This window comes from Lampris incognitus, chromosome 6, assembly GCF_029633865.1.
Source record: "Lampris incognitus isolate fLamInc1 chromosome 6, fLamInc1.hap2, whole genome shotgun sequence".
NCBI classification, from domain to species: Eukaryota; Metazoa; Chordata; class Actinopteri; order Lampriformes; family Lampridae; genus Lampris; species Lampris incognitus.
In genome coordinates this window covers 19,201,658-19,226,595 of record NC_079216.1, presented here as the reverse complement: position 1 = coordinate 19,226,595, position 24,938 = coordinate 19,201,658, and the positions used below count along the sequence as shown (strand labels likewise).

The 24,938-nt window shown below is 45.5% G+C and overlaps 1 protein-coding gene across 2 annotated transcripts; it reads right to left on the bottom strand.

Annotated features, from left to right (window-relative positions):
• Nucleotides 1-190: 190 nt before the first annotated feature.
• gpia (glucose-6-phosphate isomerase a) lies at nucleotides 191-24,654 on the bottom strand. Of its 2 annotated transcripts, XM_056282681.1 has the most exons (18): nucleotides 24,445-24,654; nucleotides 22,794-22,884; nucleotides 21,802-21,870; nucleotides 19,634-19,753; nucleotides 19,308-19,391; nucleotides 17,390-17,536; nucleotides 16,827-16,898; nucleotides 16,042-16,086; nucleotides 15,876-15,929; nucleotides 13,415-13,475; nucleotides 11,477-11,520; nucleotides 9,808-9,960; nucleotides 7,498-7,627; nucleotides 6,006-6,082; nucleotides 5,371-5,499; nucleotides 4,331-4,406; nucleotides 2,149-2,215; nucleotides 191-680 (listed from the first exon to the last, which is right to left on the bottom strand). In XM_056282681.1, the coding sequence occupies exons 1-18, from the start codon at nucleotides 24,561-24,563 to the stop codon at nucleotides 557-559; spliced, it is 1,662 nt and encodes a 553-aa protein (XP_056138656.1). In that variant the 5' UTR covers nucleotides 24,564-24,654; the 3' UTR covers nucleotides 191-556. The 2 variants fall into 2 exon arrangements, with proteins under 2 accessions (XP_056138656.1, XP_056138655.1); XM_056282680.1 differs by lacking the exon at nucleotides 2,149-2,215 and having other exon boundaries at nucleotides 24,445-24,651.
• Nucleotides 24,655-24,938: the final 284 nt, after the last annotated feature.

The window sequence follows — 24,938 nt, the reverse complement described above, 5'->3', positions numbered from 1 at the left end:
CAGGGTGGAACTCACAGTCGGGGGGGGGGGGGTAGTTCCCTGAAGTTAATCATTCAATATTTCACAAATATGGAATATCAAGTCTATTTGCCCACCAAGTTACCTGCATTTAGAAAAATGGATGATGAGGTGTTAAGTTTGTGGAAGTGTCAATTAAGGAAACCAAAACACAGCACAGGAAACTCCAACATAAACTGACAAATAGGACATTTATTTTCTTAATTCAGTAGCGACTATGTTAAAGTGTGGGGTGTACGGTCATCTGCAGTAACATTTGCACATGTCAGTGGAAGATTGCATAGCCTCAATCCAACACCCAAAGAAGCAACATGTCTACATATACAGTCAAGTCTCACAATTTACATCAAAACAGCCAGCATAAACAGACTTGTGGTCACAAACAAGGTGCTCTCAGAATGGGCTGGTGGCTGTGGTAGGCAAAGACTAAATAATCGTGGAATAAATCAGCCAATAGAGGACTACAAGGTGAAAAGTTTCAGCCCATGGGGTTCCCATGAAGATCAAGGTGTCACAGCAGGGTGGAAAAAGAGAGGAATTAGGCAAAGTTTTTCTTCAGGAAGCTGATGAGTCCGTTGGTGGAGGAGTCATGGGATTGGACCTCAGAGTTGTCTTTAAGCTCTGGCTCAATCTTCTTGGCCAACTGCTTGCCAAGCTCAACCCTGTAGGGAACATAAGCGTTGGAATGGAGTTAAGAAATGATCAATTTTGCATCATGTCAAACAAGCCGTTTGTATTCAAAATTGTTGTAAAGCATAGCCACAGGCAATTCGGTTCCAGCCACGTGCAGTTTTAAAGGGGTGGCCAGTGCCACCCTTTCAATCTGATTGGCCACCCAAGAGGCTACCCCAAAATTTCTGCCACCTCGCTGTGGGGCAGGTCTTTGGCCAGCAGTATTCCTTCCACAGATAATGTTAACAGCTACTGCCTGATATCTAACATTATCTCATCTGAGTCTGACACATTGGCAAACTATGAACATTGAGGTATAGCTTTCATGAAGTCAGCTTATTGCTATTATTATTATTATTTCAAAGTAGCCTTCCTTTTGGTAAAAGCCCTCATCAGCTCTTTGAATGGATTGTTATAGACCCATGACAACAAATACTTGCACAAGTTTAGTTTCAGGTCGGAGTATCATTTATTATAATAAAGCTCAGGAACCTGAAGATGGTAATACACATTGCTGTTTTGTCCAAAAATCTCACTAACACTAACTCTGTATGATGTATGTTACGTATCCAGTCATGCTCATCTCCTCAGATTAAAACAAGCCTGTAAAATGGTGTTATGTTGATGTACCATGGCAGGGATTGCCTAACACAACTTGCAGTTTGTTCTGCAAAACAAAGTCCATCACTTTAACAGCCTTAAATATGGTCAGAACCTGTTTTTTATCTTTATCCAAAAACATCTAGGCATCTTATTATATCAGTATATGCTACAATGTATGGTATACTATATAATTCAGATTAGTCATATGAGTTAATTTAGAGGGAGCTAGAACCCAGGGTTTGCATAATGCATCTTTGTTTGGTGGTTTGCTAAGAGCATTTGACTACTTATTAGCCTTAACTTTTGTAAATGAGCTCAGAAAAAGGTCCTATTTTTGTAATTTTTAATGTTAGCCTACTACTTGATTATAAAGATTCTGCAAAATAGGAGACTGACCATCAACAGTTATGTGTATGCAAGTTGCCTATTACTTTATGTTTTAGCCTAGTATTGATAGAACATTAAGGAATATAAAAAAATTCCATGTGCTGTGTGCGCACATTAACAACACATTGTGGCCACCCCTACACATCCCTTTGTCACCCCTGTTAAAAATTCCTAGAACCGCCACTGGTTCCACCTGTCCCCTAGTGATGCTACTGATCCTTCTGCAGTCAGTTGAGGGCAAAGACATGCAGAAAAGTCAAAATGGCTGACATTATACCAACCAAACAAAAATACAAATATATAATTTGAGAATCTACAAATAGGCAAACTGTCGACCCATTTTCTCCCCGTTTAAGCCTTGGCCCCTAGATAATGGTAGCCATTGTATGCATTTATTCATGTCGCATACATTGGGAAGCATCTTGACGTTAATAGAGGCATTTTCAGAGGAAAACAATGTTGACTCACCCCCATTGATCATAGCTGTTGATGTCCCACATGACACCTTGCACAAAGATTTTGTGCTCATACATGGCTGGAACAAACAAGCAAACCAGCATGAATCCCATTAGTGGACTGCTTAGAAGTACAACTAGATAACAATTTCATTGTCAAAGGAGAGTATTATTAAAGCTGCTAAAAGGATTTTTGTTGACTTTGCACATGCCTGTGGACAAAAGCAGTAGTGTTTCACAGAAAAACAACATTTTGCAGAAGCATCGCCTCTTGTCACAAATATGTCTGTTCACCCTCTGGTGGCTGGTGCATTTGCTTTGAAGAGAAGAGTGAACGATGTAGTGGAGTTTTGGAAAAAACAGCTGTTTGCAGGCTACACAGAGGTAAATGTATTTCTAGTTCTGCAATTTATCCTGTCTGTGTGCTGTAAATCATTTTGTCAGATTTCTTGAGGACTCCAACCCAGTCGGTCAATATACAGACATCATTATTAAAGTAAGATTAATAAATAAACAGTGAAAAACTCTGAGCAGCTTTAATGTCTTTAACTATATTGTATCCTATAAAGACAACAACCAATAACTATTTTTTGTTTTAAAAAGGGGAAATACAAAAGTTTTAGATTCTCTGCGAACAACAATTTAAGCTATAACAGCTCCTAAACTTTAAATTCTTCACTTCTGTACTAACAAATACTTGTGACTGGATGGGAGGTGAATTTCCGCTTCTGGTGTGGGAAGACGGTGGTGCAAATTCATGTTTGCAGCGGCCTCACCCAGTACCGGTGTGTGAAGATGGCAGCGCGAATTCATATTTGCGGCGGTCTCACCCAGTACTGTCCATGGCTGCGTCTAAGTTTGTCTTTGTTTGAAGGCTGGGAGAGCTGGCGATGGATCAGCTGGGAAAGCTTGGTCTGCTGCATCCTGTGGGCCCTAGGACCACAGCCCTGCCTGGAGCTGCGCCCGAGGAGGTAACACCGAGGGTGGTCTGACAGGACACGGAAGCGGGGAAGGCTAAGCTAACTGCTAGCCCATGCAGACTGGCAGTTCCCATAACCCCAAGGGCGGTCTGGCAGCAGCCTCGCCTAGCCTTGACTGTGTTTTTGGTGTCATTGTGTGGAGAGGTGTGTCAAGTGTGTCTGACTGGGAGAGCTGGCACTGGATCGGCTGAGGGAGCTTGGTCTGCTGCATCCTGTGGGCCCAGGCACCACGGCCCTGACCTGAGCTGCGCCCGAGGAGGAAACACTGAGGGCAGTCTGACGGGATGCGCAAGCGGGGCAGGCTAAACTAACTGCTAGCCCATGCAGACTGGCAGTTCCCATAACCCCAAGGGCGGTTTGGCTGCAGCCTCGCCTAGCCTTGACTGGGTTTTTGGTGTCATCATGTGGAGAGGTGTGTCAAGGGTGTCTGGCTGGGAGAGCTGGCACTGGATCGGCTGAGGGAGCTTGGTCTGCTGCATCCTGTGGGCCCAGGCACCACGGACCTGACCTGAGCTGCGCCCGAGGAAACACTGAGGGCATTCTGACGGGATGCGGAAGCGGGGAAGGCTAAGCTAACTGCTAGCCCATGCAGACTGGCGGTTCCCATAACCCCAAGGGCGGTCTGGCGGCAGCCTCGCCTAGCCTTGACTGGGTTTTTGGTGTCATTGTGTGGAGAGGTGTGTCAAGTGTGTCTGGCTGGGAGAGCTGGCACTGGATCGGCTGAGGGAGCTTGGTCTGCTGCATCCTGTGGGCCCAGGCACCACAGCCCTGACCTGAGCTGCGCCCGAGGAGGAAACACTGAGGGCAGTCTGACGGGATGCGGAAGCGGGGCAGGCTAAGCTAACTGCTAGCCCATGCAGACCGGCAGTTCCGACAGTCATCCTGGCTGGCGCTCGTTCTGGACCGTGATTTTTTTGGTTTTTGTTTTTGTTTAGTTTAGATATATGTGTTCTTGTAGTTCTTGTAGTTTTTGGATATATGTTTTTGTCTTTGTGTTGCACTGCTGTGGGCTGAAATGACAAATAAAGTTCCTGACTCTGAGGTAAATTCATGGTCATTTTCCCCCTCATGTTCACTAGTCACACTTACCAATGGATAACTTTTCTATCCACTCTATTGTGTAAAAGTTACCAAGAAAAAAACGCCGCAACTTATCGGGTCATTTTTCCCCCCAAATACACACAAACCTCCCCACAAACATCTCCTGTTACTTACCAACCAGAACTCCCAGCATGAAAGGGGTCAGCTTCTTAAAAACAATGGAGTTGCTTGGTTTGTTCCCTTGGAAAACCTTGTATTGGAAAAGAAAGATACACATTTTAGTTGGTATAGAGCACCTCAGAGCAAGCTAAATGATGAGAGATAACACAAGATAGCTTCACCAATGAAGAAGAGAAGTCTAAGGCACGCTCACGAAGTATATTTACATTGCTTCCATTACAGTGATACAATCACGTAAATGGTTAAAAAAAACCTCAGATGAGTTTCTCTTTACTCTATGAAGATGGCTATGATGCCAAAAGTCATTTGAACATGCCACTTTATTAATAATAGCCATTTCAAATACACTTTGAGAAAGTGCCTTGGATCTGTCTTCTTCGTTGGTAATTTTTTTTAACTCTACCCAAGAGTACCTCCTTCTTTGTCATTAATCTTCCTCACTGTGTACTCAAGAAGCAACCCCACCTCCACTTATTTTCTACTGGCATAGACTGGTCTCTGGAGGGCGACTGCATATAAGGCAGTGAAAGAGTGACATGTAAGCGAGGACTGGGTGGAGTCTCAATGTTGTAATGCTGAGAAATGCTCTTTTCCTTTCTCTAGACATCTAACGTTGACATGCCCCTGAGCAAGGCACTCGACCCCCGAGCCTTTCCTTTGAAGCTGTTCAGCGACTGCATGTACTGGGCAGCTCCCGGGCTCAAGTGAACGGGACTGGATGAATGCAAAGCCCGGCGGTTCTTGAAGAAGAGTGTGTGCGTTCAGCCAAAACCACCAAGAAATGAATAAAAGTTTTTTGTTTTTTTTCCTAACCCCTAGATTGTCTTTGGTATATTCCTGACTTCCGAGAAAAAAGCAGAGGTTTTCTCATATATCCAAGCTAAGCTCAACCAAGTTCAGATGAGAAGGGGAAAGTTTGTAACTGCTCAACCATCTATATATGGAGTTAAAAACACTTTCAGAGACACAGTTGTGTTGACATGAGCGTCGTTACCACAGCTCAGCAAGTTGAGCCCGGGGTTGCGTCAGCTTACTTTGTGGGGCAGCAGCTTCTCCAGGGTCTCTCCTCCCAGGCCGCTGGCCTCCAGCTCCTTGCGCGCCTCCTCCGGAGTCTTGCCCTTCATCAAAGCCTCCGTCTGGGCCAGGAAGTTGGCTACCAAGATCTGAGGGAAAGAAACACACACCACATCAGCCCCAAGGAAAAACAAAGTTCCCGTTTCGTCTCAGTAATGGAAGTCACGGGCGTAAGAGACAAATTTAGAAAGACGAAGACACAAACTGCTGTCCTCTTGATATACAGTAGAAATGACTCGTCGTCACAGTAAAGTTAGGGGCCAACCCAAATGTACCTTTTTTTCCTTTGTCTTTATTTCTTTGTCTTTGTAACTTTGTTTTGAAAAGCGCCATATAAATAAATAGTTATTATTATTATTATTGTTATTATCTTTTTGTTCTACATTGTTTCAAGAAAACACACATTTGGGAGATGAACTTACACAGCAAGTGCATTTTGGGAACAGACGACCCTAACGGGAATTGAACCCCAGACCTGCTTTGTGTTACCATTAAATCAAGTGGACACTGGCTGCAGGCTGCAGAGGGCTGGACGGCTGAAGGTAAGAGTCATTGCGTCAGAGATGAGGGCTGAGCGTAGGTGATAAGGAGTTACCTTGTGGTGGAGGCTGTTCCTGATCGGGTTCTGGGACTGGGCGGGAATGAGGAAATCAGCAGGAATCATTCGGGTGCCTGGTGAAGGTGAGGACTCATGTTCAACACAGAGGAACTCCCCAATGGCAGGATCATGTTCTCATAAGCAGTACTGACATCTTTTCAAAGCAGTTAACCCCCGATGTCTTAAAATAGTTCATGTGTTGTATTTTTTTTTTTTTTTAAAAACACCTTCTTACAATTATTACCCCTAAAATGTATTAATCAGTGCAAATAGTTCCTCTACGAATCATGAAGGACAGTCTCACAGGGGTATTCAGCTAAAACTGCCAGAGGCCCAGCAGGTCAACTCTCCTCCCCTGCTGTGGTCCAAACAATTATACCAGGGGTGGGCAATCTTATCCAGAAAGTGCTGGTGTGGGTGCAGGTTTTTGTTCCAACAAAGCAGTTACACACTTGTGTCTCCTAATCAAGTTCCTCAGCAAAGGCTCTACTGGTTGATTTGTGGGATCAGGTGTGTACCTGCTTGGTTGGAACAAAAACCTGCACCCACACCGGCCCTTTCTGGATAAGACTGCCCACCCCTGAATTATACCAACAAACAGGAGCTCACATTTTTTGCCGGACTAAAAAAAATCAGTGTACTGAACATTTTTACTGAACAAAGTATGTTCCCAGTTCTGCAGTAACATGTTTTTGGCATGACATAATCCTTAACAACATGCATGTGATTTTGAACACTGATCTCTTCTGCCCTCCAGATTGCTTTGGTAAACATACAAAATCATTCATCCCCCCCTCCCCAATTGGATCCAGCCAATTACCCCACTCTTCCGATCCGTCCCGGTCACTGCTCCACTCCCTCTGCCGATCTGGGGAGGGCTGCAGACTACCACATGCCTCCTCCGATAGATGTGAAGTCGCCAGCCACTTCTTTTCACCTGACAGTGAGGAGTTTCGCCAGGGGGGCGTAGCGCATGGGAGGATCACGCTATTCCCCCCCCGAACAGGCGGCCCGATCGACCAGAGGAGGCGCTAGTGCAGCGACCAAGACACATACCCACATCCAGCTTCCCACCCACAGACACGGCCAATTGTGTCTGTAGGGACACCCGACCAAGCCGGAGGCAACACAGGGATTCGATCCGGTGAGCCCTGTGGTGGTAGGCAATGGAATAGACTGCCACGCCACCCGGACACCCACAAAATCATTCATAAACTCAAACAGGCAAAAGTACATCGTGCCCTTGTTGGACAAACATAATGAGTGCTCTTTTAGGCTGAACACACTCTTCTTACTATTTCCCCATCTGTAAAGGACTTTTTATGTTGTCCTAAAAGCCACTGTCCGGCGAACCCACGTGGACTGTAGTCCACTGGAGTCCAGCGGAACCAATGATGGAGATTACACAGTTAACCTGTGTAAACACGGCGGGTTCTCATTCACATGTTCTAGTCTGGCCTGCTGTGATGAGGGGAGCGCGGCTCAGTACCTTGATGGATGAGCTGGTAGAAGGCGTGTTGTCCGTTGGTCCCAGGCTCGCCCCAGACGATTGGTCCAGTGTGGTAGTTGACACGGGCGCCATCTTTAGTTATATACTTCCCATTGGACTCCATGTCCCCCTGTGAACAACAAAGACAGGCTGTAATAACCACAGTAGTACTAACAATACCAGTATACTACTACCAATGTTCTTAAAAGCTTTTTACTACCTAGAAAACTACAGAATAAGTTACGAGGTTGTATATTTAAAAAGGAAAATAATATATTAATTAACAGACTGTGTATGATGACAGAACTCACACACAGGCTCATCTAAAGCTCCCTCACAACAGAAAATGCATGAGACCACACGATGGCAATATTAGAATACAACAGTACATTAAAATAAAGTGTACTAAGCCCACAAAACAGCCCATGCTGCCAAGAAGGATGACCCTCATTCTTCTTCTTGAGGGTTGAGACACAGCTATCTCTACTTCCTTTTTTTGGGGGGGGGGATCCCCCCCCTTTTTTCTTCCAATTGTACTTGGGCAATTATCCCACTCTTCCAAGCCATCTCGGTCACTGCTCCACCCCCTCTGCTGATCTGGGGAAGGCTGTAGACTACCACATGCCTCCTTCGATTCATGTGGAGTCGCCAGCCGCTTCTTTTCACCTGACAGTCAGGAGTTTCACCAGGGGGACGTAACGCGTGGGAGGATCACGCTATTCCCCCCAGTTCCCCCCCAAACAGTCGCCCCGACCGACCAGAGGAGGCGCTAGTGCAGCGACCAGGACACACACACACATCCAGCTTCCCACCTGCAGACACGGCCAATTGTGTCTGTAGGGACGCCCGACCAAGCCGGAGGCAACACGGGGATTTGAAGTGACGATCCCCACGGTGGCAGGAAATGGAATATACCGCCACGTCACCCGGACACCCCCAGCCGTCTCTACTTCCTTATGTAAAACATCACTTCCTGGGCTGAGAACGTGTACATTTTCACTTACTCTTACGTTCAGATGAAGCACATTTAGACACATTTCTTTAAAAGATGTGTATATCACACACAACAGCCAAAACCAGCCACGGTGCTTTACAAATACCCAGTGTCTGGATATGCTGGAGGCTCGCCCAGCAAAAGTCTTACCATGGGGTCTCAAACCTGAGGCCATTGTCCTTGGTTCAAATCCAAGAATTAATCTAAATGTGTTAACTGTACTGTAGCCTATTGACAGTCCTGTGACACCAAGCAGCATTCACACACTTGTTGGTTTTTAACCACAGGTCGGTGATACTGGAGGACTCAGAAAGTTCCCACATTCGGAATAGAGCTGAAATGTAGGATTACGGAAGTAAAAATCCCATTCACGGTCACTATTGAGAAACTGATTATTAGCCACAACGCATTAACTGTACAAGGTAGACTTACCGAGAGCTACAAGACTGAAATGATGCAGTACGCTGTCTGAGTTCAACTTCCTCTTTAGGAAATCGTGTTTTATTCCCAAATTCATGGCGAAGTACAACACTACTCACAATCCTAAACTAAGTCCCACCAATCAGAGATGTCACTTGTTGCCATGGCGTCGTGAAGCGCTCCAACATTGTGAGGGTGGAAGCCAGAATTTAGTGAAATAACGTCGTCTATGTCTACTAAAAACCTGACCCGCTGTGTTTTCTCTGTCCGACATGATGTGCTTTTTTTGGGGGGGGGGGGGGGACAAATCACAAAACACTACAATCTAGTATACAAGAAAGCAATAAAGGGAACTGTATGCCATTACAAAAGTTGTTTGAAACCAGTTGAAAACAAGTGTGAAGGGATTCAATGACATCATACACAACGCTTTATGGGATACATAGTTCATTCTGTCTGTTAAGTACACATTCCTGTACCTTCGTCTTTTTTCTATTTTTCAAGTATTTTTTCACCCAATCAATTGCGATGAGGCTACGACTCATTTCGTAACTTGTTGGATCGATTCATGTCTTAAAACTCCTTATAGAGGGATTTTCTGAAGTGTCAACAAAGAAAATGAACGGGACATTTACTTCAGGGACCCGGGCTGTTGAAAAACTTGAGCGGCCATATTTCAGCTCTAGTCCCACCTGGGATGCTGATTAATCCCCATATGACATGAACGCAGCAGCGCCTTTCACTCCCTTTACTGTCACCCTGTTAATAAAAAAGGAAATGAAATGTATCTACAAAAAGCGATCTGTTATGTCTCCGGAGCTGAACGGGTGCCAGTTCCTCGTCCCCGTCCCCCTGCAGACAGACAGCCTCCCCCTGCCGCCTCCCGTGACACTGACCTGCTGGAAGTAGGCAGCAAAGCGGTGCATGTATTGGTCATACGGCAGCATGGCATGGGTCTCCGCCTGGAAGAAGTTGATGTACCAGACACCCAGCACCGCCAACAGGACCGGCATGTTCTGGTCCAGAGGGGCGCTACGGAAATGGTTGTCCTGGTGACAGGAAGTGACCATGGTTAGCATATATACAAAGGCTTCCAAGGTATGCTGCCTCACAAAAGCATTAACTTCCTCAGACTTGAACCGGAGAAACGACTTCTGTTCCTCCAAACCTGTTGTTGGCAGTAAGGGGTATGTATTTCCAACAATACTCCAAATTAAACTCACAAATGCTACCAAAGTAACATCCATCCATCCATTCATCCATCCATTATCCAAACCACCCATCTTGCTCCCTGGACAGGCTGCCAGGCCATCACACACACACCTACACACACACACACACACATATTCACATCGAGGGACAATTTAGTACAGCCAATTCACTTGACCTACATGTCTTTGGACTGTGGAAGGAAACCGGAGCCCCCAGAGGAAACCCACGCAGACACGGGGAGAACACGCAAACTCCACACAGAGGACGACCTGGGATAACCCCCAAGGTTGGACTACCCCGGGACTTGAACCCTGGACCTTCTTGCTGCGAGGCGACTGCACTAACCACAGAGCCACCGTGTCGAACATTACACACCAAAGTAACATATGAGAGTTTAATTTTTGGTTCAAATGAGATCTGAAATCGGTAATGACCTTTGACATGAGGTACTGCCATCCTTGTAGGGTAGTTAACTGAGGTGCTCAGTGAGAATACTGGAATGAACAGTGCAGTATGAACTTGTTATCCCAAAGACCCATTTTTTGTTGGTTTGACATTGGTTTGGTGTATTGGAGACATCACTCCTATTAAAAAGTGTCTAATACTAGTAACACAATTATCACTACTACTGCCTCTACAGCGGCTCTTACTTCTGTTATTACCACTATGGCTACAGCTCACCCACACTAATATTAAAGATGATAAGATAATACAGCACTTTGAAAATAAATCTCAGGTCTAAACAATAAAGTAAACATGAATTGAAAAGAAAAAAACAAAATCTGGAGAAAATGTGTATGTATGCCCGCATATCTGTAGAAAATATTAGCTAGCAAGAGAAAAATGTATAAATATAATGTGTAAGCATAAATATAATAATAATAAAATAGTAATAACAGTATATAATATATAAAAAGATATAACATAAGAATATAAATATAACATAAATATAATAATAATAAAATAATAATAGTATATATAATAATATATATGATATACTAATATAATATAAATATAATAATAAAATAATAATAGTATATAGTATAATAATATTTGATACAATAATAAGAATATAAATATAATAAAATAATAAGAATATAAGTAACATAAGTAAATGTATAGGTGTGTAACTAATGAATGAAAGACCACTTAACGTGTGTGTGTGTGTGTGTGTGTGTGTGTGTGTGTGTGTATCAAAATGGCAGCTGGGAGGATTTTGTTATCTGAAATCAGTCTCATTTTCAGACTCTCCAGCGTGTACATGCAACAACTTGCCCTCACCTGCAGCGGCAGAATAGCAGGCAGATGAAATGAAACATAGAAAGGACAAAAAAGAAAAAAGTGTGCGCCTACCATCCAGTGTGCCCCGGCAAGAAGCTGCTCAAAGTTGTCAAAGCCTACAGACAGAAGAAAATGGAGAACAAAAAGAATGTGACTATTTTACACACAAACATATAAACTTGTGTAAAACAGTCTAAACAGTGCAATACCTTCTCTCTTTTTTTCATGAAACATAATTATAAGAGCCAAAACATAAAAAAAACTAGTGTGATGTGGCATGGACTACAATCAAATCCAAGTCTAAACCACAGAATTTCAATGATAATGTGGCAAACGGTGAAACAACAACAAAATGTGCAGAGAAAGGGGGAAAGAAAAGTAATGAAGAAGAAAGAAAGCCACTTTTAAGCCACGGTTACAGTGAATGTGTTCTCTGCATGTAACCCATCCTGTTGTATAGGAGCAGTGGGCAGCTGCAGCACCAGGGGACCAACTCCAGTTCTTCTTTCCACTGCCTTGCTCAGAGGCACAGGCAGGAATATTAACCCTAACATGCATGTCTTTTTGATTGTGGGAGGAAACCCACTACAGATACGGGGAGAACATGCAAAATCCACACAGAAAGGACCTGGGACGGCCTGGGGTTCGAACCCAGGACCTTCTTGCTGTGAGGCAACAGTGCTGACTACTGGGCCACCGTGCACCGTTAAAATAGACCAGATGCGGTGCGTGAGAAACTGCATGTCTGGGAGTCTCTGTGTGTGTGTGTGTGTGTGTGTGTGTGTATTGAGAGTTAAAACTCCAAGAGAAAAAGTGAACAGTGAACATGCAGTTACATGCTATGAGAACTAGTTGGATCTGTGATAAAAACAGCAACAAATACACATGGATTAAGCAATCATGCCAGATCTATAGGCCATACACAAGGCTCAGCGTTTTCGGTTTTTACCAATTTTTACCGAAAAATACCAATTTTTTTAAAAGGAGCAGATCGGTTTAAACTGATTTTCACCCGGATTTTATGTTTCCACAGATCCAAAAGTTGTTCCTGTTCGTGTGAAGTTATGTAACAGTGCCCTCTTGTGGCGAAATTCGGCATGCTGGATGGCTTTGAAAATAAAAACCAAAAACGCTGAGCCTTGGCCATACATTTGACTTGTGGAGACACTGGTATTATGGGTAAAGCTAGGTATTGATAGACATTGTTAAATACTTACACCAGTACAAAACAATGCATTTTGTAATAACTTTTACAAATTTCCTGCCCCTTACTGATATTTCCATTTTCTTTTTTAAAACAAAGTAAAACAATACTTGATCAATTCTATAATCCAAAAACTGCCCATATACTAATAGTAAATAATGACTTTTCCTGTCTGGGGAAATCAGTTTAAAACCTTAATTTTTTTGTGTGGATTTTTCCCCCCTTTCCTCTCTCCAATTGTACTTGGCCAATTACCCCACTCTTCCGAGCCGTCCCGGTCACTGCTCCACCCCCTCTGCCGATCCGGGAAGGGTTGCAGACTACCACACGCCTCCTCCACCGATACATGTGGAGTCGCTAACCGCTTTTTTTCACCTGACAGTGAGGAGTTTCACCAGGGGGATGTAACGCGTGGGAGGATCACGCTATTCCCCCCCAGTTCTCCCCCGAACAGGCGCCCCGACCGACCAGAGGAGGTGCTAGTGCAGCAACCAGGACACATACCCACACCCGGCTTCCCACCCGCAGACACGGCCAATTGTGTCTGTAGGGATGTCCGACCAAGCCGGAGGTAACACGGGGATTCGAACCGGTGATCCCCGTGTCGGTAGGCAACGGAATAGACCGCCACACAACCCGGATGCCCCAAAACCTTAATTTCATTTTTAATTCATTTAGCCAGTAATAAATGGCTGAATGCTTGTGAACAATAATATTGTATATATTTAAAACTTTGACTGATACCAGAAGTTGGTGCAGTTCTGTCAATACCGAGCCCCAGATGAAACATCCCCCAGCAGACATACCTACGTGCAGTGCAATGGACAGACCAATGGCTGACCACAGAGAATAACGGCCTCCAACCCACTGAGGATAAGCACATATGACATCACAGAGTCACTCAACCAACCGGAGCACGGGCACAGCTTCATTTCCACAGAGACAATAAGAGACCGTTAGCATAACCTGCAAGGCACTTAAAGGGGGCCACTGCAGAACCAAAACACCTTGGTGTTACTGGTAATAAATGGGCTTCATGCGGACCTGGTTGAAGTGGCATTTGCAAATGGCTTTTATGGCTTATTTTAGTGAAGTTGGTCGGGCGGCACGCAACACAATTATAAGGCCAATGATGGTGGCCATCGCAATGAAGGGTTCAGGGGCCTCATGTATCAATCGTTACTATAGTCAGATTTGTTCTTACACACCCATGGGATTTTTTAGCCCTGAAGTTTGTCTTGGAGACCACTGCAGAACCTGGGGAACCCCTGAATTTAGACACCGATTGGCTAACAGCAATGTCTCTGCAGGTCTGGGTGATTTCTTGTTGCAAGAGGTAGACAATAGATGTTAAGAGAAAGGAATTACAAATAACCATCACGCTTTGCTACTGCCTGTCAGACAATCTTGAGGGCTAAAAAATTCAATGGCTGTGTAAGAACAAATTTGCCCATAGTAATGATTGATACATGGAGGCCCCAGGACATTCACCTTCTGCCCCGGTTCAGCTGGGGCATCCTGATTATTTCTATTATGTTTGATTTTTATGACTCGAATCTGAACGAGTCTTGGAGCGCCCCCAATGGCCACAGACAGCAGCCAACGAGAGTCGGACACGAGAAAAGAAGGAAAAAATTATGCATTGATCGAATGATACACAGACATGTAGGGGAGAAAATCTGGGCCTTCGTTTGATTTCTCAATCATTTTACTTTTAATACACAGCTGTTTGCTGAAGCGGGGTTATGTAGTGTCAGAATACTGTAGCGCTATCTATCAGCTGTCTTTTCACCTTGTAATCAGGTGTGTGTGCCTCTGCACCACAAAATCAGCACAAATCAAGAATACCAGTCATTCTTGGATCATGTCCGATTTTTCTCAGCTTGTTTCAGTCGTTCATTGTAACCCCGCACGAAAAACCAGACGGTTTAGCCAATCACAATCACCAAAAAGTGCTGAAAAGTCCAACAACTTTTATGTTTTGTTTTTTTTGGGGGGGGATTTCTCCCCCCTTTTTCGCCCTAATTGTATCCGGCCAATTACCCCACTCTTCCGAGCCGTCCCGGTCGCTGCTCTACCCCCTCTGCCGATCCGGGGAGGGCTGCAGACTACCACATGCCTCCCCCGATATATGTGGAGTCGCCAGCTGCTTCTTTTCACCTGACAGTGAGGAGTTTCACCAGGGGGACGTAGCGTGTGGGAGGATCACGCTATTGGTTGATGCTAGATCAAACGGGGTGTAAGCACAGAAGTAGCCGTGATTGGCTGTTGCGTCGGCCAATAGACAGTGCGGAACCTTGAAGAGCACTGACTTGAAACAAACGATGAGCACTGAAACATTTAGCTAGCTAGCTAACAACTGACCTTAACATTGCCAGATCGTACTGTAACGATAGCTAACGTTAATGCTGGCTAACAATGGAAATTCAAAAAGTGTTTAAACCCTAACCCTAACCAAAAACCAATCACGTCTACTTCCATGCCTACACCCCGTTGGATCTAGCCTCAACCCATGTTATTCCCCTCCCCCCTGAACAAGCACCCCGACCGACCAGAGGAGGCGCTAATGCAGCAACCAGGACACATATCCACATCCAGCTTCCCATTCACAGACACAGCCAATTGTGTCTGTAGGGACGCCCGACCAAGCTGGAGGTAACATGGGGATTCGAACCGGCGATCCGTGTTGGTAGGCAGCGGAATAGACCGCTACGCTACCCGGACGTCCTACTTCTCTGTGTTAAGCAAAGCTTTGCTTGTTGGATCCCCCAGGAGGAGCTGGAGGGCGTTTCCTGGTGAGAGGGACGTCTGGAGTGCCCTACTTAGCTTGCTGCCACTGTGACCCGACCCCGGATAAGTGGCTGAAGATGAATGAATGAACCTTTGCACTCCATATGAACTATTCCCGTCTATAAACTCCACCCTTCTTGCAGGTTCTGCAAACCATTTAAAACAAACACCAAGTGTTTTCAAATGCCATTTCACACAGGGCTGCTTCTACGCATGCTGCAACAGCAACCCATTAATGCTTTTCCATACCCATGCCCACCATGTCTCTTTATGCATATTAGTTTTACAGGTTAAAATCATCCAACAAATAATGAAAAAGCAAGCCACAACATTTCAGTTACCTAGAGGCATTTTGTCATTCTTAGCAGCAGCTGCCTCTGCAACAATTGTGTTATCATGTCAAGTGTTTGGCTTGTCCACAGTGCACAATACCCATTTGCTCTATGTGTAATGTACGTTTTACATGTAAAGACTTACATCCCAGAACTCGAACATGTTGTCCGTGTCAATGCCGAAGTCTTTCACCTTGGGCTGCAGAAGAGAGAGGGAGAAGGCAAGGACTGTCATCCGCTCAGGTTTCATCTATCATCCATCTTGTTGCAATATAAAGGTGGAGAAGGCGAGACTGAAAATGGCTACTCACTGCGTTGGTGGACAGCGCCACAAAGTGTTTGGCGACAGCAGCTTGCTGTGTAGCAAACGAACAAACAAACACACACACACACACAGGAATACTTGCTTGATGAAAAGGACATGTGACACTTGTACTAACTGTCAGCTAATTACCCCACTCTTCCGAGCTGTCCCAGTCACTGCTCCACCCCCTCTGCTGATATGGGGGGGGGGGCTGCAGACTACCACATGCCTCCTCCGATACATGTCGCCAGCCGAGTTGCCAGCCGCTTCTTTTCACCTGACAGTGAGGAGTTTCACCAGGGGGACGTAGTGCATGGGAGGATCACGCTACTCCCCCCAGTTCCCCCTCCCTCCCGAAGAGGCGCCCTGACTGACCAGAGGAGGCGCTAGTGCAGTGACCGGGACATAGAGCCACATCTGGCTTCCCACCCGCAGACACGGCCAATTGTGTCTGTAGGGACGCCCGACCAAGCTGTAGGTAACACGGGGAACCGGCGATCCCCGTATTGGTAGGCAACGAAATAGACCGCCACGCCACCCAGACGGCCAAAATAAAATAGTTTAAATAGCTAAATTAGAAGGGTTCAAGTTAGTAACAGGTTTACCATTTTTCCAGTGAGAGATGTTAGCATCTTTTATTGGAAAAGGTAGACTAATGTGTTTTAAATGTCGCGCAACCAATCACTGTAAAAACGTCAAATGACAGAACCAAACCGGTCTCTCTCTCTCTGCGCCTGGCCGGGGGCAGGCTGCCGTCAAACCCATGGTCTGTAAAGAGGCTCATTCACTCACATCTTTGGCTGTCTTGAGGAACCAGTCCTTGGCAGACTCGGCATTGGTGATGGTCTCCTGGGTGGTGAACGTCTGAGAAAAAAAAAAAAAGAAAAAAAAAAGAGGGTGAGAGCCACAAAAGCATCAGCTCAGAGGCACAGCTGAGCAGGCGGAGACACAACCAAGTCAATACTCTTCAGTGAAAAAGACAACGCTAGAACCGATGTGCTCTGCGGATACCCCTGCACAGCTGACGTTTACACAAACAAACTTGTTTGTAAGTGTAACTGCTTCACCACAACTTCAGCCACACAGAGGTATAATAGGTACCCGCAGGACCAGACGGGGTACTGCTGGTCTCATATATGATGATCAGGGTGGCACATAAAGTAATATTTGCAGACTGGAATGACAGAAAGGGACATCTGTCTTCTCATTGGTTTACATTTATCCATGAAGGCATGGCAAAAGGTGTGTATTTTACCTGTGTGTGTGTGTGTGTGTGTGTGTGTGTGTGTGTGTGTGTGTGTGTGTGTGTGTGTGTGTGTGTGTGTGTGTGTGTGTGTGTGTGTGTTTATCCTCACCTTGGAGGCAATGACAAACAAGGTGGTCTCTGGGCTCAGTTGAGCCAGGGTCTTCGCCAGGTGAGTGCCGTCGATATTGGACACGAACCACACGTTGGGTCCGTCTTTTGAGTAGGGCTTCAGGGCCTCCGTCACCATCAGTGGGCCCTGTTGGAGAACAAAGTGTCCCAGGGATACATCTCCGTGCAGCTATGTACAGCATATCTGCAGAGCTTACGAAATTCCTGGCTATAATACTGTAATGGCGCTATCTAAATTTTAATGACCTTTATTTATTCAGGGACTGTTTGCTCAGCGTGCTTCACATTCCATCCATCCACCCATCCATCCATTATCCGAACCACTCATCCTGCTCTCAGGGTCGCGGAGATGCTGGAGCCTATCCCAGCAGTCATTGGGCGGCAGGCGGGAAGACACCCTGGACAGGCCGCCAGGCCATCACACAGGGCCGACATACACATAAACACACACACATTTACACCTGGGGGCAATTTTTAGTACGGCTGATTCACCTGACGTATACGTCTTTGGACTGTGGGAGGAAACCGGAGCCCACGGAGGAAACCCTCACAGACAGGTGGAGAACATACAAACTCCACACAGAGGACGATCCGGGACAACCCCCAAGGTTGGACTAACCCGGGGCTCGAATCCAGGACCTTCTTGCTGTGACACGACCGCGCTAACCACTGTGCCACCGTGCCACCTGCTTCACATTCATATGGTTAAATACATACAACCACGGTCTTCTAATGTTGGCCATTATTGAGCAGCTCCATCCTAGCAATATTTTGAGAGAGGTTATCATTCCACGGAAATATTTTTATTTTCATTCATTTATTTTTTCCCCCTCTTCCTCCCCAACTGTATCCAGCCAATTACCCCACTCTTTCGAACCGTCCTGGTCACGGCTCCACCTCCTCTGCCAATCCGGGGAGGGCTGCAGACTACCACATGCCTCCTCCGATACATGTGGAGTCGCCAGCCACTTCTTTTCAACCAACAGTGAGGAGTTTCACCGGGGGGATGTAGCGCGTGGAAGGATCACGCTATTCCCCCCCGAACAGGCGCCTCTGACCAGAGGAGGCGCTAGTGCAGCAACCAGGACACACACCCATATCGGACTTCCCAGCCGCAGACACAGCCAATTGTGTCTGTAGGGACGCCCGACCAAGCTGGAGGTAACACGGGGATTTGAACCGGCGGTCCCCATGTTGGTAGGCAGCGGAATAGACCGCCACGCCACCCGGATGCCCATGTTGGCCATTATTGAGCAGCTCCATCCTTGCAATATTTTGAAAGAGCTTATCATTCCACGTAAATCTTTTAAGATGGCTCTTTGGGGGGCATCCCGGTGGCTCACGTACCACATAAGGCTGAGTCCTTACCATAGCGGCTTGGGTTCGAATCCGGCCCAGGGTCTTTGCTGCATGTTATCCCCCTTCTCTCTCTCCCCCCTGTCTTTCCTGTCTCTCTCTCGCTACTATCACTATCCAATGAAGACAGAAAATGGCAAAAAAAAAAAAAAAAGTGTAAGTGTCAGGCATGTTGTAGTGATGGTATATTTTGTTTAGCTATTGTTTGCTGATGTGTGTCAGCATCTCCATCTGACTGTGATGTCCTTTCATGTAGTCGATTTAGCTGGCCTGCACTTTGCACCCATTGCATCACATTGTAAGCTGAATCACAGTGGACCATGCCCTCTGGGCCACCATAACCGGACCGAAGCACACTCAAATCCTCGCTTGTGCGGAATCCCTCACAGACCAATGGGCACGATCCAAGTCAAGCCCAGAATGACAGTGAGATTCTGGAAAAGTAGAGTCGTGCACGGGCCCAGACCCAGCCATATAAATACTGAGACTTCATACTGGTAAATCAAGTAGAGGCAAAGGGGGACCCACGGACAAAGACTCACCAAGTCAGAACCGCCGATGCCGATGTTGACCACGTCGGTGATGGCCTTCCCGCTGAAGCCCTTCCACTCACCGCTGCGCACTTTCTGCAAACAGCAGCACACAAAAAGTCACGACCCCTCCACATACACCGGCGGGGGGGGGGGGGGGGGCTGGATAAAATGCTTATATTTATCTTGTTATCATGTGAATTACCCACGATTCAGATCTTCACACCGCACGCACAGCTGTCACCTGGTGGATTGTGCCCCCACAGACGCACACAAGCAACAACACAATGCACAAGATGTCAAGTTTGAAAACGCACACACGCGATCATTTAACTCACGTGACAGAAGGCCTTCATCTTGTCCAGAACCCTGTTGACCTCTGGCATGACATCGCTGCCCCCCACATGGATAGGTGTGTTGGAGCGGTTACGAAGAGCGATGTGAAGCACCGCGCGGCCCTGCAAATGGTCACACACACACCATTAGATGCACACACACCACATACACACACACACACACACACACACACACACACACACACAGTACAGCCAAATAAAACAGACAACTTTATTTTTTCTCTGAAGCCCTCAGTTTGATACCCTGCACTGTATAGAGATGAAGTGTTGAATGTGAGAATTTTGATTTTTTTTTGTTATTATTAAGACACAGTAGGGTGTTCAGTAATATAATAATCAGCAAGTTTGATGTGAATGTGAAGAAAGAATGTGATGTGTGTGGGAGTGGAAACATTTGTGCATGAGTGTGTTGAGTGTTGTGAGCTGGAGGGATACATGTTGAAAATGAAGGCATTAATAAGTAGATGTTGGAGAGGTGGTTTGTTGACAGAATGGAATGGAGAGAATTGTGGTTGTTTGGGGTGACTGGCAAAGGGAATGGATGTAATGTTAATTTATTCAATTATGTTTTAAGCCATGCAAGGTTTGCTGTCAAGCTAAGGAGGAATATAGCCCATTATGAAAAGAAGAAAGCTGAGTTGTGGAATATTTTTAGGCGTATAATGGAAAGAGATGTTAATATGTTGTATGGTTATGTTAGAGAAGAAGAGTTTATTAGTGGTTTTGTAGAGGGGAGCACTTTTGTTGTGACTGGGGAAGGAGGGAGGGCGATGTTGAATTTTGCTTAAATAGTGTAGCGTGTGGGATTAGTGGTTGTATCAGGAAGGGCAGCCGACATAAAATTTCGCCAAATCATTATGCGGATTGACAAGACTGCCATCGGTGCTGTGCCCTCACAGGGTACCGATGGAAACTATCAAATTCACTGTGGCGAACTCTGGGAAACAAACAACGGAGGAGGAGAAGTAGTAGTAGTAGTAGTAGTAGTAGGGGGAGGGGGAAGGGGAGGAGTGTAGTGTAAGATATATTGGGGATGGTATATGTGTATTTTTGTTTGACTTCTTTGATTTGATGGGGGGGGGGGTCTGTAGGCTGGAAGCCATGCCAAAGCCTAGAGGTTACCTCACCGTTCTGTCTTCTGTGTTTTCATTTTTAATTCTCATCCTTTTTGATGCTATCGAGTTCGATGTGTTGGAGATCTTCCATTTCAATATTGGTTAAGTTAAAAAAAAGGAAGTTGGATGTGAAGCGTTTTAGAAATGAAATAACTCCATACACTGTTGACATCATTATGTCCTGCTTAAACAACTGCTTTTAATCAGCTGGTTGAAGGTTGTCTTACAGATGACTGACCTGCTTCCAGTATTTTTAGGCGAACTAATGCTGTTTTGTTTTGGGTTTTTTTTTTTTTTTTTTACAATGTTAAGACGAAGTGACTCTCCCCAGCAAGACTTGTATGATAATGTTCATCTGATTTTACTGTAAGAAATGCGTTGTATCAATAAAGTTTGACTGGTGGGAAAAAGAAAAGATGAAGTACAATAGTTATGGTGTTGTCACCAGTTAATCCATGATCGATATCTGGCAAGTACATTACAAGTCTACACAAAGTGCATTGTTACCTAGGAGGAAGTTGTTACTATGCACTGCATCATGGCATGTGTGTGTGTGTGTGTGGGTAGGGTGGGTGGGGGGGGCCTCCCTGAATGACAAAGCAGAGCGGAGTCAGGTGTCAGTTGGCTGAAGTAACCAGTGTCCCCAGTCAGTGAGCGGGCCTCTTATTGTCTGAGTACAGTGCCTGCAGAAGCCACATGCCCTCTTCATGGTTGTGAAACCCACCGAAGAATTAAGCTTATTCTATTGCGACAGCAATGGTAAACAATTCTAGATAAACCTGTTAGAAGAAAAACCTCAATCGTAAAAGGTAATAAACAGGGTCAGTATTATGACCAGAAGGCAGGGCAGTCTAAGTCCAAAGCATATAACTCAGATGTGTTGAAATATCAAGTGTTTTTTTTTCTTCCTCAAAGCGCTCCGAGTGTCAGTATACACAGGTCTGACCAAGGTGGATGTCTCAAATATGTTTGAATTACACAATACAGGAATGCATTTAAAAAGGGGAGAAACATAATTCAGGCAGCCGCCAGTACCTCAGTGAAGTTGATCTTTTCGCCGGAGAACATCTTCTCTCTGGCTTCCTCCACTCCCCTAGACTTGGCCTATCAAAGACAAGAAAAGTTACTTTTGTGCAAAACGTGTGACATATCAGGCCATTCTCTGGGCAGTACGATTAGGGTTCGATATTTGCTAGAGATATAACTAAGAATTGCATCAACGGTACCACACTTTGGACTGTTCTTTATTTGGCAATCTTTCCTTCCTGTACCTCAAGGGGGAAGTAGTGGTCTTTTGTGCAAGAACGTGCTCTGGCAGTGTTACCAAATCCCGAGGATGTTAACAAAATACTATGGAACAAAGCCCACAATATTTAAGCTTGTTTAGTGATTAAATAGAATGTACCAATAAGAAAAGATGTCAGGTCAAAAGTATAAGTATTGAGAAATCTAACTTGTGTGCCAAATTCTAGTGGATTTCCTGTATGTCAGGAGAATTTTGCAAGCTGCCAGCCAATGTGACCAGTGAATTAAAAAAAAAAAGTTTCCAGCCCTGCTGCATGTTTCCAGTGGTCATATTTCAACTTAGAGCTCCGATTTCAAATTTGGGAAACAGCGGCAACTTAAGTAGCGATTGAATGGATCCAGTTGTGTCAATGGTTTAATAGATTACAGTCTAGTAAAGTGTGACAGTCAAGGTATCAGGTACCTTCTTAATGGCGATTAAGGCTCTCCAAAAAAACTGACCTACAACCACACCTACGTCAGCCAGCTTTGTTTACATATGCCACAGCCAATTAACATCTGGCAGGACCGCAATCATCAGTTCACGTGGAGGGCCGGGGGATTTAAGAGCTGCACAAGCCGTTTTACAATGAGTGGACGGGATTAAGGTTGATTGGGGTTGACGGCTCCAGCCTCAGCACTGTGCCGCCTACGTTTGTGCAACACATATTGTTGTTTGCAGGATCAATATGCAGGACAAAGCACTGGTATATGGGCCCAGGGGGGTCGGTGCTGCTGCTTACCATGGCGAGTAACATGGCCACGACTTCCTCATTGATGAGATTCTTGGAGTAGTCCAACAGAAGTTCTCCATCGTCTGTTTTTAAGGTTGTGCTATGCAAATAAGAATAACAAAAGGAGAGAGTTTCATTATGGATACAAAAGGAGGAAGGTTCAGGCACCTGCGACTCACAACGACGACACATAAATCACAATATGTCACAACAGTAGTTTTCAACCGGGTCCTCAGGTGGCACCAGGTAGCTCATTACAGTCACTGGTGGTTCAAGAACATAAACCTCCCTGATTCAAGGCTCGACACAATAGGTGAATGTAATGAACGACCCGTCAGAATAAAAAAAACCATCCAATGTACTTCAATATAGGATCACAACACTTTCTATAACCATAACACCTAGTGGCTGCAAAAATGACCTGTGTTGTAACTTACCATTTAGATATGATTCTGTTGTTATTGCACATAAATGAGTTTGAGGTAATGTTGCACAAGCATGACGTTTACCTGTTGAAATGGCGCACCACCCCCCACCCCCAACACAAACATAATATTCATCAGTTATCAACACTGTCTCCCATAATATTGCCAGGTCAAGTCGTACGCATCTCTGGGATGAAGAGAAAAATGGTTTTTACAATGAAGAAGTGTAAATACAGTGCATCCTGATGGACCGACCCTTAGCTTGTATGAGCGTAGCTGCTTGCACTGATGCGACAGCGGAGAGACAATTCATTGTTTGTAGTAATGAATAAATCAGTGGGAAACCACTCAAATTAGCATACACGGTGTTCTAGTCACGGTAATGGGTACCGGTCCAATTAACATCCGTCTCCGGCGCTGAGACGCGCACAACTGCACGTAGCTGCTGGACTGAGTCAACCGCACCGGACAGAATGAAGGAAGCCGATTCGCTGCAGCCCAGCGGACAGACTGCCAAGCTGCCCGCTTCATTATGAGGCTGCTCCCTTCATTATGAAGAGGCCAAACCGGACTCATTTGTGGGACGAGTTGCCCATGAAATGCTGGTTATTGTGCAAGCAAGTTTAACGGGCCAGTAAGCACGCGGGTTTGTCTTCTAGAGGCCCTCGATTGCCAACAAGAGACAACAAGCTATTGTAGCGAGACAGCTCAAATTAGCCTGCCAGTGTGTGATCACTTAGGCCTGTCCCGGGTTTGGCACGTTTACGGGCCGTTGTGGGATGAGGGCTTTCAGTCGCTGCAAACTGTGAAGTCCGCAAATGGAACTTTTACCACGTTTTCACCTGCAAACTGACGCGGAACGGTGCGGATCGGAGGCGTTGACCTTGTAACTTAGGCAGGGTATGCATTGCCAGCGCTGGGTCTGAAGGGGAAAATTTACCACGAGGCATTTATTTGTGAATAAACGACAGGTTTATATATATGACCATAATAATTCACTACCAAGAGACGGAGAGAGGCAAGTTGTAATTTTGTTACGTTGGTGACGGTGCTGTACCAGCGCTGTAAACGCCACTACAGCTTACATTACATCCTGTCTCGAGTCATCCCCATCGTTCACTTTTTGGTGGTTTAACACACAGGATGAATAACACCAAACGGAACAGTTTACAGATAGATTTAGTACAACCCCCCCCCCAAAAAAACAAAACATTATTGGCATGTCAAAATTCTACCTGAATTTGCTGAATCTGTCCTTGTCAGCATCAAACATCTTCCTCATATTGAGATTCCCAGCGTTGGCTCTGTACCATTGCTCAAGTTTTTTATAGTTTGGATCGTTTGTGAGGCCCATGGTGATAGGTGACGTCCCCTCCTGATGGACCCCAGTTGCTGTGAGAAGGACGTTTCCGTGTGTCGGTGAGAGGGATAGAGAGGGCGACTCTGTGTAGGGAGTATGGGAAATAGCTTGATGTTGCACCAATGAAGCGCCAAGGCCCCGCCGCTCCCACTACCCCGCCTACTCTGATGACGCATACGGAACTCTCCGTAGACATGCTCTCGGAAACCACGGGACTGGCGAGACTTGCGGAATTGAACCCCCGGTGAACATTGGAAGGACACGACTTTGGAAATGTCGTGCGGCGCATTCGCAGAAGTCGATTTATTCATTGCAAAACAAACCCCGCAGCAGCGACGGCCACGATCAGCTCGGCTAATCTCTACACAG

Coding starts and splice junctions, on each gene's coding strand:
- gpia (XM_056282681.1), bottom strand. CDS start 24,563: ATGGGCCTCACAAACGATCCAAACTATAAAAAACTTGAGCAATGGTAC. Junction 11,521..13,414: donor GTCCATTGCACTGCACGTAG/GTATGTCTGCTG, acceptor TTCTGTCTGTAG/GCTTTGACAACTTTGAGCAG. Junction 2,216..4,330: donor CATGCTGGGAGTTCTGGTTG/GTAAGTAACAGG, acceptor TGTTTGTTCCAG/CCATGTATGAGCACAAAATC.